The 15,543-nt window shown below is 46.4% G+C and overlaps 1 protein-coding gene across 3 annotated transcripts in view; it reads left to right on the top strand.

Moving 5' to 3' along the window:
• Window positions 1-15,086, top strand: part of LOC135007730 (pleckstrin homology domain-containing family A member 3-like) — a 105,658-nt gene extending 90,572 nt beyond the window's left edge. The window contains exons 5-8 of one of the 3 annotated variants that reach the window (XM_063952148.1): window positions 5,135-5,311; window positions 6,657-6,700; window positions 6,933-7,092; window positions 14,840-15,086. In XM_063952148.1, coding sequence (XP_063808218.1) covers window positions 5,135-5,311; window positions 6,657-6,700; window positions 6,933-7,092; window positions 14,840-14,851 — 393 coding nt within the window. In that variant the 3' untranslated portion in view covers window positions 14,852-15,086. The other 2 variants (XM_063952149.1, XM_063952147.1) reach the window with 2 other exon arrangements.
• The last annotated feature ends 457 nt before the right edge of the window (window positions 15,087-15,543 follow it).

The following is a 15,543-nucleotide window of genomic DNA, read 5'->3' as shown; positions in this document are numbered from 1 at the left end:
CTCTCCACTGTGGACTTAAAATATCTCACTTGGAAAGTGGTAATGTTGTTAGCCCTGGCTTCAGCCAGGCGTGTCTCAGAATTGGCGGCTTTATCCTATAAAAGCCCTTACCTAATTTTTCATACGGACAGGGCAGAATTGAGGACTCGTCCTCAATTTCTCCCTAAGGTGGTTTCAGCATTTCACTTGAACCAGCCTATCGTGGTGCCTGCGGCTACTAGGGACTTGGAGGACTCCAAGTTGCTGGACGTAGTCAGGGCCCTGAAAATATATGTTTCCAGGACGGCTGGAGTCAGGAAATCTGACTCGCTGTTTATCCTGTATGCACCCAATAAGCTGGGTGCTCCTGCTTCTAAGCAGACTATTGCTCGTTGGATTTGTAGTACAATTCAGCTTGCACATTCTGTGGCAGGCCTGCCACAGCCTAAATCTGTAAAAGCCCATTCCACAAGGAAGGTGGGCTCATCTTGGGCGGCTGCCCGAGGGGTCTCGGCGTTACAACTTTGCCGAGCAGCTACTTGGTCAGGGGCAAACACGTTTGCTAAATTCTACAAATTTGATACCCTGGCTGAGGAGGACCTGGAGTTCTCTCATTCGGTGCTGCAGAGTCATCCGCACTCTCCCGCCCGTTTGGGAGCTTTGGTATAATCCCCATGGTCCTTACGGAGTTCCCAGCATCCACTAGGACGTCAGAGAAAATAAGAATTTACTTACCGATAATTCTATTTCTTATAGTCCGTAGTGGATGCTGGGCGCCCATCCCAAGTGTGGATTGTCTGCAATACTTGTACATAGTTATTGTTACAAAAATCGGGTTATTATTGTTGTGAGCCATCTTTTCAGAGGCTCCTCTGTTATCATGCTGTTAACTGGGTTCAGATCACAGGTTGTACGGTGTGATTGGTGTGGCTGGTATGAGTCTTACCCGGGATTCAAAATCCTACCTTATTGTGTACGCTCGTCCGGGCACAGTATCCTAACTGAGGCTTGGAGGAGGGTCATAGGGGGAGGAGCCAGTGCACACCAGGTAGTCCTAAAGCTTTTACTTTTGTGCCCAGTCTCCTGCGGAGTCGCTAATCCCCATGGTCCTTACGGAGTTCCCAGCATCCACTACGGACTATGAGAAATAGAATTATCGGTAAGTAAATTCTTATTTTTTACAACTTTTGCTGCATTTACTATCCATGTCACAAACTATCACCTTTAGTAACCTTGGGGCGAGGGGACGCGTTTCATCAAATTGACTATCCGTGTCACAAACTATGACCATTAGTAACCTTGTAGCAAGTGGAGTGGAGCGAGCCACCACACCCGAAGCATGGTGAGCCCGTGAGGGGACGCATTTCAACAAATTGGGGTAAAAAAAATTTAAAAACACAAAACAACACACACACAATTTTTTGTGTGTCAGCCTTTTGACCCTGTCGTCCTTTTGACTGTCGGCCTTTCGATCCTGTCGACCTTTTACGGTCTACCTAATGACTGTCTATCTAATTCAGCTTCAGTCGATAAAGTGCGGAAATCGCTATTCGGCGATTTCTGCGCATGCGCACACTGGCCATCACATCTGGACAGCCAGAACCAGTAAGGCTGTGTCCGTCGACACAGACCCTGGGCCCAGTAACATGCCCCTATTTTGAAGAACAGTGTCAGTTGCATCCACAAACTCTGAGATATGTCAGTCATGCTGCAGCTAAGGGGGAATTGCAAGCGATATCGCAAGATCCATTCTGCGCATGCGCAGTATTGTGTTCATGCCAAAGGCCCTTCAGTGTTGGGAGTACGTGAGGACAGGTGTCAGAGCCATTCATCTTGAGGAACAGGTCTATCAGCTTTTACAGTGATGGAGTAATGTGTACACTTCTCAGGAAATGATAAGTGGGTATGGTTGACTGGCGGTTGGGATACCGCCTGTCACCATATCGACACCGGGATCCCGGTGTTTAGATTGGCGTGGGGGGGGGGGGGGGTCCCTGTTTGCTGACATGCCGACTGTCGGGCTTTCCACTGGGCGGGAATCTGGTATCTGTATAGTGACCGGCGGTCACATAACCGCATCCCGTGTGCATCGTCAATGTATAAGGAAACAAATAGAGCTCAAGCACACGGGTGCTACCACATGCTGGATATATGTCATAAAAATCAAGGACTCCCACATCTGATTGATGTTTCTACAACTGGAAACCCAGCAGGTGCTGTTTTCCTTAGTGATGGCGTCATATTGCTGTGCGTCTGTCTTGCATGGCATCACCTGGTACTTGTCACAGACATAATTGCAACCTTGTTCTTACCATAAGTTAGCAGCACTGCAAGGAGAAAACAACAAGTAATTCTAATAGTAGATGTAAAGAACAACTTGTGGGGCACAGCTCTTATAAATAAATAAATATAGGGTTATATATATAGTATAACTTGTGCTATAAAAAATACTGCATATACCACACTAAAGGTGCATACACACGGAGCGATATAACTGAGCGATTTTGACTATATAGTCAAAATTGCTCAAAGTAAGTGCATATCTCTCCATGTGTACACAGCCAGCGATAGCGATGCGCGTCCCCGCCAGGTCGCTATCGCTGCTAAAAATAGACTGTGCAGTCAAGTCAATTTTGGCTAGGTCACTGGAAAAGAAAAAGCATCTTCTTGCTTGAACGAGTTAGCCAAAATCGCCCATAGCCAAAATCGCTGGAAAAGTTGGTCAAAATCTCTGGTAAAGTTAGTCAAAATCTTCTACTGCCATTTCAAGGGAAATCGCTCAGTCAAAATCTCTCATAGTCAAAATCTCTCCGTGTGTATGCACCTTAAGACCTATGAAACAGTTTATTTCATGTAGCACAAATGCAAGTACTACTAATACTAGTCCCTTCATTGGCTGCGACTCCTCCTTGTCTTACCTGGCTGAGGTGAGACTGACCTGCGGCTTGATGCTTCAAAAGGTTGAGTTTGAAATGCAGTGATTTTTCCCCCCCCCCTTTTGGTGGTTTTGCCTTGATAAATCCCATTTGATAAATTCCACATATTAAGTTAAAAAAAACTTGAATAGACAAATGTTGTAGATGCTGTCAATCAATGTGGGGAATGTAAGTTAAACACATATATTAAACAGACAGACCAAGTCATCTCCTGAGCTCTTTTATGAGCCTCCTAGTTAGACTTGTCCATTGCAGGATACATAATCACTTCAGTAGACCTTCTGCTCGGCCATGATAGTTGCCAATATGACGTGATTTGCATTATCTTGCTGCACGGAGCACCTACTTCACTCTGGAAGTGGGCAGTGCTGGGAGACAACAGGCATCCTCTGTGAGATTTGTCTACTTATCTGGGCATCTAGGAGATCAACCCAAGATTCGTGAGTCTCAGTAGAAAAGTATGCATTGTATGCCTCCCTTAGAGGGACAGTCCAAGTGGGCAAATTTTATGATTGCAGCCCCCGCACAATGCTGTCTCACACAATGAGGGGCAGGACTGTATGCTGAGATTAACTGTGAATCACATCCTCAGTAAGGCCACCTACTTCACTGGAAACTTTGGCAAGATCATGGAGGTTGACCACTCTCCAGGGAGTGCAGGAGAATCACATAAGTTCTGGAGACACTTGAACATTTCAGGAGAGTAAGCAAGTATGTACTCTGGAAACCATTGAGTAACAGTCTCCTGGGATTGGCACTGAAACTAGCTATTCGGCAGCTGGTCGTAGCTTGCTAGCAGGAAGCACACCTCCTTTATGAGTCCTAGACTGATCTGGACAAAAAAAATATGTATGACTCAATACCTGATAATTAATGCTTGTAGCCCTTCAGGTTTTCTTGTGCTATGAAGATATCTCATCCTTATTATAAATTTATCACTCACTAAATGTATTCTACCCAGTTTATTTATTTATTGTTAGAAATGACCAGCACATGTGACTCATCCTTTGATGGCTTGAATGTATAATTGAAATAATAAATCATTGACCTGTATGGGTGTGTATATGTTAGTACCATTGGCTAAATTAAGTAGCCTGCAAGCTGTCGGAGGGGTGGGATTTTGTGCAAATCTGCCTGTACTTTTAAAGCTGCAATCATTTACACACTGAGCGATATGGAAGATACATCATTCCGATTCGCGTTAGAACGATATATTGTCCAGCATATCGCCTAATGTGTACCCAGCCTTGGATCATGGTATTTGTACTTTAATGCATCATGTGTTTGTTTTTTATTTCGGTTTTTAGTAGTTGATTTAGTAGTATTTGTTGTAGTTATGCACATTATTTATTAATTAACAGTTTTGTATATAGTGCAGCATATTCCATTGTGCTTTACAATTGGAAACAGCAGTAATAAAACAAAACTGGGTAATAACAGACAGACATAGAGGTAGGAAGGCCCTTCTTGCAAGCTTACAATCTAAAGAGGAAAAGGCATTGATACACAAGGATAGGTGCTATCTATTGCATAATAGTCCGGCCAGATTGCAAAGGTTCTTGGTGGGCTGTATGATATGGTCACCTAGCAGTGTTGGCCATGAGGATGAGAAAGTGAAGAAAGAGAATACATGTGAGGATATGTGTGGACTGTACAGTGGGGATGTAACTGAATAGGAAAGCTTTTGAAAGTTATGTGGGCAGATTTGGAATTTGATGAGCTTGCCTGAAGAGGTGAGTTTATTTATTAACAGTTGTCTTAGATGCTTGTCCTGTATGGTGCTGTGGTTTTGAGTGAGTCTGTGTCTGTGATTTCAGTACAGTAGGCGATTTCAATTTAATGCAGTGTTTTTGTGTTCTAGTACAGTATGGCTTAATGTCAGTTTGTCTGTAAAATGTAACTTGAACTTTTATACTATGTTGCTCTGTTGGAAGGCTATTGCTGTCTAGCTAGATAGAGGGAAAGCCAAATCAAAGTGTTCCACTGCTTTTTATCTTCTAATTTATAGTATAAATGTTATACAATGTATCTTTCCCTGCTTGAGATTTTCTTCTTTTCCTTTCCTGCTGATTGGCTGCGGCAGAGCTGTGTCTGCTTTCAGCAGAACATTGTCAAATAGTAACACGGAGAACAATGTGCTTTTGATTTTGGCTACCACAGTGATGGGGTTTTTTTAAAATCTTTTGGGGTTTTTTTGTTCTGTTTTTCTTTTCTTTCAGAAACTCCATGCAGCATGTTCTGTGCTACAGGGCACATGCTCACACATCTGTGTCACACTAGATGACTGTATGAAATATGCTAGCACCAACCTACAGCCACTTAAACTTGCACAGGACCCTCCGCTACCTGTTTTACCAGGAGATGTTGTTGGCAGCAAGCTCCCCCAGAGTCGTAAGGTAATCTCTTGTCTGTTGTCGGTTCTACCTCTCTATGTGTTAGTATTTCACTTATGTAGTCTCCGTGACCAGCTACTAGAAGGACATTAATGTACCTTTACCCAGGGTCAGACTGTCCCACCAGGGTACAAAGGAAACCACCGGTGGGCCCCACTGCCTGGGGGCCCACTCCTTCCTCTGGGGATCAGGTTCCAGACTCTGCACTTGTATTATACATGGTAGATATGTTGCATTACACTGCACAAGTCTATTGTGTATTTCAAGCCTCAGTGGGGGTTGGCCACACCCCCTTTGTAGGCTGACCACACCCCTAAGTATGGGCCCCTACCACTGCATTCCCCCGGTGGGCCCTTCATGCCCCAGTCCGATACTGCCTTTACCCATAAGGTAGCTAAGATTTCATAGTGGTTGTAATCCCTGTACCCCCCTAAGTGTTGCCCTCCAGAAATGATAGTACTGTATCAGTGTAGTGGGTTGTACTGAACAGCAAATTCTGAATGCATCTCATTTGATTGGCATTTGAAAGAACAATAGTATTCATTATAATTATAATCTTCCCAAAAGGTCTTACCCACTGAGAGCCATTCCCACACAAGATCTGAGAACAGTGTCTCATGCAGCTCCATCTCAAGACTGACGATGAAGCTTACATGCGAGGTGTATGGACAGGAGAGGAAGTATTCTTCTACTCCTGTCAATCAGTACTCTAGCAGAATGCGGACGGTGACTGGAGTGACCAGGGTTGGAGCAGTAGAAGGGGGTGGAATGTCTTTCTTTCCTTTCTTTCTTCTGTGATGGATTCAAGGGAAAGTGAAATGCGGTCACATGACTGACCGTGTCATCCCGACATTGAAGAACCTGACTTCGGCTAAGTATTTCTACCCTCGGAGGGTGGCGGCTCCGCCCTAGCAGCTAACCCTAACCCCCCCCACAATACTCACCTTTGGGATGTTGGCTGTTGGTGATCCAGCGCCGGTCTCCTGAGTGGTGTCAGGGTTCCGGTGTCAGTCACATAACCGTCAGCAATCCGGGAAGGTCTCTGCTGTTTAATTATAGTGTCTGTTTTTTTAAATACATTTTATCACAAAAAAACTTTGTGTTAACTTTTTTTTATTTTCAAGGCACTAAAATAAGGACATTGATTTTTCGTAACTAAACAAATCCTGACTGTCTGTGACTATAGCACTGGACGGGTGCTGCATAGATTAATGTCACCAGGCTATAGATCATTCAGAATTCCCTGATAAATTCATTATTATCACACTATACTGACACAGTCTTATTTAAAGTATGTGTAGCTCACCTTGTCTTACCTGTGTGCTAAGTGACACTTCCTCTATTCAAGGTAAAATGTTCCCTCAGTTATCCTGCAGAGCCGATATCTCACAGGTGAGTAGAAGTGGAACGTTATACTTGTAGTCATGGTCCTGCTGTGATTGATGTCCATCATACCACATAATGGGGGTCATATTTCAATAATGGCTGGTAAACCTTGAATGACCACAGCCAGTGTATTACACACAGTGAACGGGATTTGCTTTTATAGAGCCTTGGCAAATTGACTATATGTATGGAGCAAGCAATAAATTAGTTGGGATTAATGTGTCTTGTACCTCCATAGGACATCTGATTCCCTACGGCAGATTCATGGGCCTACGGTTACGAAGAATCTTGAGCAAATGGCAACGCGCTTACACACTAGGGGACGGCAGTACTTACCATCCAGTGATGGAACATCAGGGAAAAAGGACAATATACTATCCAACAACATTGATGTTCAGGTAACAATTCGTGTTTATAGGTCACAGCTCACTGGGGTTGCAGCAAAGTACATGTCGACCTAATGTCCATGTCGACCTTCAGTAGTTGAAATAATGACTGTCGACCTAACGACCGTATCCCCTTTATATACACACACACAATAGGGTCCAATGTATTCATTTATTCACTTACAGTATATTTCTGACGTCCTAAGTGGATGCTGGGACTCCGTAAGGACCATGGGGAATAGCGGCTCCGCAGGAGACTGGGCACAACTAAAAGAAAGCTTTAGACTACTGGTGTGCACTGGCTCCTCCCACTATGACCCTCCTCCAGACTTCAGTTAGAATCTTGTGCCCGGCTGAGCTGGATGCACACGAGGGGCTCTCCTGAGCTCCTAGAAAGAAAGTATATTTTAGGTTTTTTATTTTACAGTGAGATCTGCTGGCAACAGACTCACTGCAGCGAGGGACTAAGGGGAGAAGAAGCGAACTTACCTAACTGGTGGTAGCTTGGGCTTCTTAGGCTACTGGACACCATTAGCTCCAGAGGGATCGAACACAGGACCCGACCTCGATCGTTCGGTCCCGGAGCCGCGCCGCCGGCCCCCTTACAGAGCCAGAAGCAAGAAGTGTTCCCGAAAATCGGCGGCAGAAGACTTCTGTCTTCAACAAGGTAGCGCACAGCACTGCAGCTGTGCGCCATTGCTCCTCATGCACACCTCACACTCCGGTCACTGATGGGTGCAGGGCGCTGGGGGGGCGGGGCGCCCTGAGGGCAATATAATACACCTTGGCTGGCAAATCTACACCATATATAGTCAGGAAGGCTATATAGGTGTAAAAATACCCCTGCCAGAATTCCAGAAAAAGCGGGAGAAGTCCGCCGGAAAAGGGGCGGGGCCATCTCCCTCAGCACACTGGCGCCATTTTTCACTCACAGCTCCGCTGGAAGGACGCTCCCTGGCTCTCCCCTGCAGTGTCAAGCTACATAAGGGTAAAAAAGAGAGGGGGGGCACTAAATTTAGGCGCAGTATATGTGTGTGTATGTGTGTATATATATATATATATATATATATATATATATATACAGCTATAAGGGAAAAAACACTCATTTATAGTGGGATCCCTGTGTTATATAGCGCTCTGGTGTGTGCTGGCATACTCTCTCTCTGTCTCCCCAAAGGGCTTTGTGGGGTCCTGTCCTCTGTCAGAGCATTCCCTGTGTGTATGCGGTGTGTCGGTACGGCTGTGTCGACATGTTTGATGAGGAGGCTTATGTGGAGGCGGAGCAGATGCCGATAAATGTGATGTCACCCCCTGCGGGGTCGACACCTGAGTGGATGGTTCTGTGGAAGGAATTACGCGACAGCGTCGACTCCTTGCATAAAAGGTTTGACGACATACCAAATATGGGACAGCCGGCTTCTCAGCCTGTGCCTGCCCAGGCGTCTCAAAAGCCATCAGGGGCTCTAAAACGCCCGCTACCTCAGATGGCAGACACAGATGTCGACACGGATACTGAATCCAGTGTCGACGACGATGAGACTAATGTATCTTCCAATAGGGCCACACGTTATATGATTGAGGCAATGAAAAATGTGTTGCATATTTCTGATGTTACCCCGGGTACCACAAAAAAGGGTATTATGTTTGGAGAGAAAAAACTACCAGTTGTTTTTCCTCCATCTGAGGAATTAAATGAAGTGTGTGAAGAAGCGTAGGCTTCCCCCGATAAGAAACTGGTAATTTCTAAGAGGTTACTAATGGCGTACCCTTTCCCGCCAGAGGATAGGTCACGTTGGGAAACATCCCCTAGGGTGGATAAAGCGCTCACACGCTTGTCAAAGAAGGTGGCACTACCGTCTCCGGATACGGCCGCCCTGAAGGAATCTGCTGATAGAAAGCAGGAGGCTATCCTGAAGTCTATATATGCACACACAGGTGTTATACTGAGACCAGATATTGCTTCAGCATGGATGTGCAGTGCTGCAGCTGCGTGGTCAGATTCCCTGTCGGAAAATATTGATACCCTAGACAGGGACACTATATTGCTAACCGTAGAGCATATTAAAGACGCACTCTTATACATGAGGGATGCACAGAGGGATATTTGCCGGCTGGCATCTAAAATAAGTGCAATGTCCATTTCTGCCAGGAGAGGGTTATGGACTCGGCAGTGGACAGGAGATGCAGATTCTAAAAGGCACATGGAAGTTTTGCCTTATAAGGGTGAGGAGTTGTTCGGGGATGGTCTCTCGGACCTCGTTTCCACAGCAACAGCTGGGAAGTCTACATTTTTACCCCATGTTCCCTCACAGCCAAAGAAAGCACCGTATTATCAGGTACAGTCCTTTCGGCCCAATAAGGGTAAGCGGGTTAAAGGCGCGTCCTTTCTGCCCAGAGGCAGAGGTAGAGGGAAAAAGCTGCAGCATACAGCCAGTTAACAGGAGCAAAAGTCCTCCCCCGCTTCCTCTAAGTCCACAGCATGACGCTGGGGCTCCACAGGCGGAGCCAGGTACGGTGGGGGCCCGTCTCAAAAATTTCAGCGATCAGTGGGCTCGCTCACGGGTAGATCCCTGGATCTTTCAAGTAGTATTTCAGGGGTACAAGCTGGAATTCGAGACGTCTCCCCCCCGCCGTTTCCTCAAATCTGCCTTGCCAACAACTCCCTCAGGCAGGGAGGCAGTGTTAGAGGCAATTCACAAGCTGTATTCCCAGCAGGTGATAGTAAAGGTGACCCTACTTCAACAAGGACGGGGTTACTATTCCACAATGTTTGTGGTACCGAAACCGGACGGTTCAGTGAGACCCATTTTAAATTTGAAATCCTTGAACACATATATAAAAAAATTCAAGTTCAAGATGGAATCGCTCAGGGCGGTTATTGCAAGCCTGGACGAGGGGGATTACATGGTATCACTGGACATCAAGGATGCTTACCTGCATGTCCCCATTTACCATCCTCACCAGGAGTACCTGAGATTTGTGGTACAGGATTGTCATTACCAATTCCAGACGTTGCCGTTCGGTCTATCCACGGCTCCGAGGGTCTTTACCAAGGTAATGGCCGAAATGATGATACTCCTTTGAAAGAAGGGAGTTTTAATTATCCCGTACTTGGACGATCTCCTGATAAAGGCGAGGTCCAGGGAGCAGTTGTTGGTCGGGGTAGCACTATCTCGGGAGGTGCTACAATAGCACGGCTGGATTCTAAATATTCCAAAGTCACAGCTGGTCCCTACGACACGTCTACTGTTCCTGGGGATGGTTCTGGACACAGAACAGAAAAAAGTGTTTCTCCCGGAGGAGAAGGCCAAGGAGCTGTCATCTCTAGTCAGAGGCCTCCTAAAACCAAAACAGGTGTCGGTGCATCACTGCACGCGGATCCTGGGAAAGATGGTAGCTTCCTACGAAGCAATTCCATTCGGCAGGTTCCATGCAAGGACCTTTCAGTGGGACCTGTTGGACAAGTGGTCCGGATCGCATCTTCAGATGCATCGGCTGATAACCCTGTCTCCAAGGACCAGGGTGTCTCTGCTGTGGTGGCTGCAGAGTGCTCATCTTCAGAGGGCTGCAGATTCAATGCCCTAAGTCAGGCAAAACCCCTGCTTCAAAACCAGCCGGTACTGATCCAGTCAGACAACATCACGGCGGTCGCCCATGTAAACCGACAGGGCGGCACGAGAAGCAGGACGGCGATGGCAGAAGCCACAAGGATTCTCCGATGGGCGGAAAATCACGTGTTAGCACTGTCAGCAGTGTTCATTCCGGGAGTGGACAACTGGGAAGCAGACTTCCTCAGCAGGCACGACCTCCACCCGGGAGAGTGGGGACTTCATCCAGAAGTCTTCCAACTGATTGTAAACCGTTGGGAAAGGCCACAGGTGGACATGATGGCGTCCCGCCTAAACAAAAAGCTAGAAAGATATTGCGCCAGGTCAAGAGACCCGCAGGCGATAGCTGTGGACGCTCTAGTGACACCGTGGGTGTACCGGTCGGTTTATGTGTTCCCTCCTCTTCCTCTCATACCAAAGGTACTGAGAATAATAAGGAGAAGAGGAGTAAGAACTATACTCATTGTTCCGGATTGGCCAAGAAGAGCTTGGTACCCGGAACTTCAAGAAATGATCTCAGAGGACCCATGGCCTCTGCCGCTCAGACAGGACCTGCTGCAGCAGGGGCCCTGTCTGTTCCAAGACTTAACGCGGCTGCGTTTGACGGCATGGCGGTTGAACACCGGATCCTGAAGGAAAAGGGCATTCCGGAGGAAGTCATTCCTACGCTGATTAAAGCTAGGAAAGAAGTAACCGCAAACCATTATCACCGCATATGGCGAAAATATGTTGCGTGGTGTGAGGCCAGGAAGGCCCCAACGGAAGAATTTCAGCTGGGCCGTTTCCTGCACTTCCTACAGTCAGGGGTGACTATGGGCCTAAAATTGGGTTCCATTAAGGTCCAGATTTCGGCTCTATCGATTTTCTTCCAGAGAGAACTGGCTTCACTACCTGAAGTTCAAACTTTTGTTAAGGGAGTGCTGCATATTCAGCCCCCTTTTGTGCCTCCAGTGGCACCTTGGGATCTTAACGTGGTGTTGGATTTCCTAAATTCACATTGGTTTGAGCCACTTAAAACCGTGGAATTGAAGTATCTCACGTGGAAAGTGGTCATGTTGTTGGCCTTGGCTTCGGCCAGGCGTGTATCAGAATTGGCGGCTTTGTCATGTAAAAGCCCTTATCTGATTTTCCATATGGATAGGGCAGAATTGAGGACTCGTCCCCAATTTCTCCCTAAGGTGGTATCAGCCTTTCATCTGAACCAACCTATCGTGGTGCCTGCGGCTACTAAAGACTTGGAGGCTTCCAAGTTGTTGGACGTAGTCAGGGCCCTGAAAATTTATGTTTCCAGGACAGCTGGAGTCAGAAAGACTGACTCCCTATTTATCCTGTATGCGCCCAACAAGTTGGGTGCACCTGCTTCAAAGCAGACACTTGCTCGCTGGATCTGTAGTACGATTCAGCCTGCACATTCTGCGGCTGGACTGCCGCATCCTAAATCAGTGAAAGCCCATTCCACGAGGAAGGTGGGCTCTTCTTGGGCGGCTGCCCGAGGGGTCTCGGCTCTACAACTTTGCCGAGCAGCTACTTGGTCGGGGTCAAACACATTTGCTAATTTCTACAAGTTTGACACCCTGGCTGAGGAGGACCTAGAGTTTGCCCATTCGGTGCTGCAGAGTCATCCGCACTCTCCCGCCCGTTTGGGAGCTTTGGTATAATCCCCATGGTCCTTACGGAGTCCCAGCATCCACTTAGGACGTCAGAGAAAATAAGAATTTACTCACCGGTAATTCTATTTCTCGTAGTCCGTAGTGGATGCTGGACGCCCATCCCAAGTGCGGATTGTCTGCAATACTTGTATATAGTTATTGTTTAACTAAAGGGTTATTGTTGAGCCATCTGTTGAGAGGCTCAGTTGTTATCATACTGTTAACTGGGTATTGTATCACGAGTTATACGGTGTGATTGGTGTGGCTGGTATGAGTCTTACCCGGGATTCAAAATCCTTCCTTATTGTGTCAGCTCTTCCGGGCACAGTATCCTAACTGAAGTCTGGAGGAGGGTCATAGTGGGAGGAGCCAGTGCACACCAGTAGTCTAAAGCTTTCTTTTAGTTGTGCCCAGTCTCCTGCGGAGCCGCTATTCCCCATGGTCCTTACGGAGTCCCAGCATCCACTACGGACTACGAGAAATAGAATTACCGGTGAGTAAATTCTTATTTTTTGGACTCTGGGGGTGATTCAGACCTGATCGCTGGGCTGCTAACTTTGCTGTCCTGCGTTCTGATAGTCGTCGCCTCCAGAGGGAGTGTAAATTGGCCATGAAAGTGTGCGATCCCATGCGTACTCCGAGCTGCAAAAATCCACTGTGTGCAGTCTCTGCGCAGCCCAGGACTTACTCCTACAGTGCGATGATAACAGGGGGGCCGGAGCTGACGTCAGACACTCTCCCTGAAAAAGCTTGGGAACGCCTGCGTTTTTCCAGACACTGCCAATAAACGCTCAGTTACCACCCACAAATGGCTTCCTCCTGTCAATCACCGTGCAAACGCCCATGCGAACGGATTTTTCGCACCATCCCGTCGCTGACCGGCGATGCCCTTTATTGTTGTCCAACACGCGTGTACATTGCGGTGCATATGCATGCGCAGTTAGGACCTGATTGCTCGCTGTGCACAGCAACGATCAGATCTGACTCACCCCTTATGAGAGGAACCCATGTAAATGCAGGGAGAACACACAGATTTGGGGGTTTATTTATGAAGCTGTATCTTTTGCAAGCTGCCCCTTCTAAGCTGGTGTGACCGCAATATGTAAAGCTGCACCAATATTAAATGAAAATATTTTTAATAATAACGGCACTTTAATTTTCTAGGTCAAATCAGCTGAGAAGCGCTGCCGCTTTGTAATATATCCCTGGTTGGAATCTAAAGGTGCCCATACACTAGACGACCTGTAAATGATGATTTCTCGTTAACGATTTCCCTTGAACTCCCCCGGCAGCTCCTCAGAAGTCCTGGGCAAACGATATAGTACAATACACATAAGATATATCTTAAGATCTGGGAGTGGCTACATCCAGGAGCATGCTGACGTTGACGATAGCTTCAGATCTTCCCTGCAGCAGGAAAGATCAGAAGCTCCAACCAACGACCAGAGGGACCGCACATCGTGATCGTTCACAGACACTGAATGATCTGCACTATTACTGTCTGTACGATTTGTAGTTCTGATCTGTTTTTTGTAGGACAAATCGTTCATAATATCATCTAGTGTATGGGCACCTTAACCTGTGACCCCAGCGCTGTCAGCCAGTAACGCTAATACCTGTTCTCTCTGTACCAGATCTTGTATTAGTTACTAATAGCATTCCCTTATGTATAAACAGAGGATATTATCGCAGATTTTTGTTTGCAGCCCTATTCTGCACGCAAAATGTGTGAGACACTGGAAGGGCACACAAGGGGTTCGGGTGCTGTTGCCAGAGTTTACACTGGGTCAATCCATTTACCTTTGCGGGTTATTGGATTGACCCCAGTTTCAACATGGGTCATTTACTTATTTATTTATTTATTTTGAAGATACATTGTATCACGAGCCTTTGTACACTTTCATAGTATCCCTAGGTAAAACTTCTGGTATGGCATACTAATTACTATCACACAGAGATGGCCGCAGATCGCAGCCAGATCTGCCTCCATCTCTGCACATGCTGATGGCCCACCCAGCACAGGGCAAGGCTGACCCCTGGCAGCGCAGCCTGGCTGCACTGTCAGACGGTCAGCAGACATTTTTTTTTTTTCGTAGCGGCTGCACGCAACATCACGCAGTCGCCCCAAAAACGGTCCCAGCCTGCCCCCAGTTTTTCTGCTGACCCCCCCCGCATCGCCGTAATCGCACCCTCTCAATGCTGTTGCCTGACAATCACATTGCGGTCGCATCCATCAGGGATGCAACTGCAATGTGAATGGCCGGGCAGCCACTGTGCGACCGCTGCGTGTGCACAGTTTGCTGCCACCGGCAAACTGCGCTGCGGGCTGCTATTGAGGTAGGGTCTGAATGACCCCCTCAGTCTGCATACATTGAGTGAACAGTACATATTTATAAAGAGATATTATTACATAAACATCAGTTCTAACACATGACTTCTGTAAGACATGGCTACATCTGCACTTTGCTAAATACATTTTGTTTTTTGTGTGGTTTTTTTCAGAATTCCATCTAATGGGACCAGATTAAGATGTAAATCTCTTCTGAGTATCTTTTGCACAAATAACATTTTATAGACTTTTTTTTTTTTTTTTTAAAGCCGGAAATGTATTTCCTCAAAAGCAGGAATCTGCCTGTTCACAGCGAGTCTTCATTTTTATATGTGGTGTGAGTTTTTGTTCACTGCAACCAAGTAAACTATTATAATATATGTAAATATAAAATAAAATCTACTTTTATGTTTTACTAGACATTTTGTGAAATGTAACTTTTGTAATCATGATATACCAACAAGTGTAGAATCCCCCCGTGCTTGTCCTACATGTGTACTCTGTATTTGTACTCATTTTTATGCCTTTATGTTATGTCTCTAATTTTGTGTGTGCACCATTCACTCTTTGTCCTCCCTTTTTGTTTGTGTGCCTTCGCATTGTGTATTTCAGCCTCCCCCTTTGTGTGCCTATCTGTCTCACTTTACCGCTTTGATCATATCTGTCTCCCCTGTCCCACCATTTGCCACCACTACCTACTTTTGCTTTGTGCCCATCTAAACCCACTTGTCTTCTTGCCAGCACCTTCTCCCACTACCCACTTCTCCCTCCATTGCTCCCCTCTTTACCCCCTATGCTTCTTCCTCCCAAAATGTTTGGGATTAAAAGTTACTGAACAGAATATCATTCCTTCTGGGGAAAACCGGAAATTGTTTCG

Source organism: Pseudophryne corroboree, chromosome 2, assembly GCF_028390025.1.
Source record: "Pseudophryne corroboree isolate aPseCor3 chromosome 2, aPseCor3.hap2, whole genome shotgun sequence".
In the NCBI taxonomy this organism is placed as follows: Eukaryota; Metazoa; Chordata; class Amphibia; order Anura; family Myobatrachidae; genus Pseudophryne; species Pseudophryne corroboree.
The sequence above is the reverse complement of the archived record's forward strand: the minus strand, read 5'-3'. Positions and strand labels throughout refer to the sequence as shown.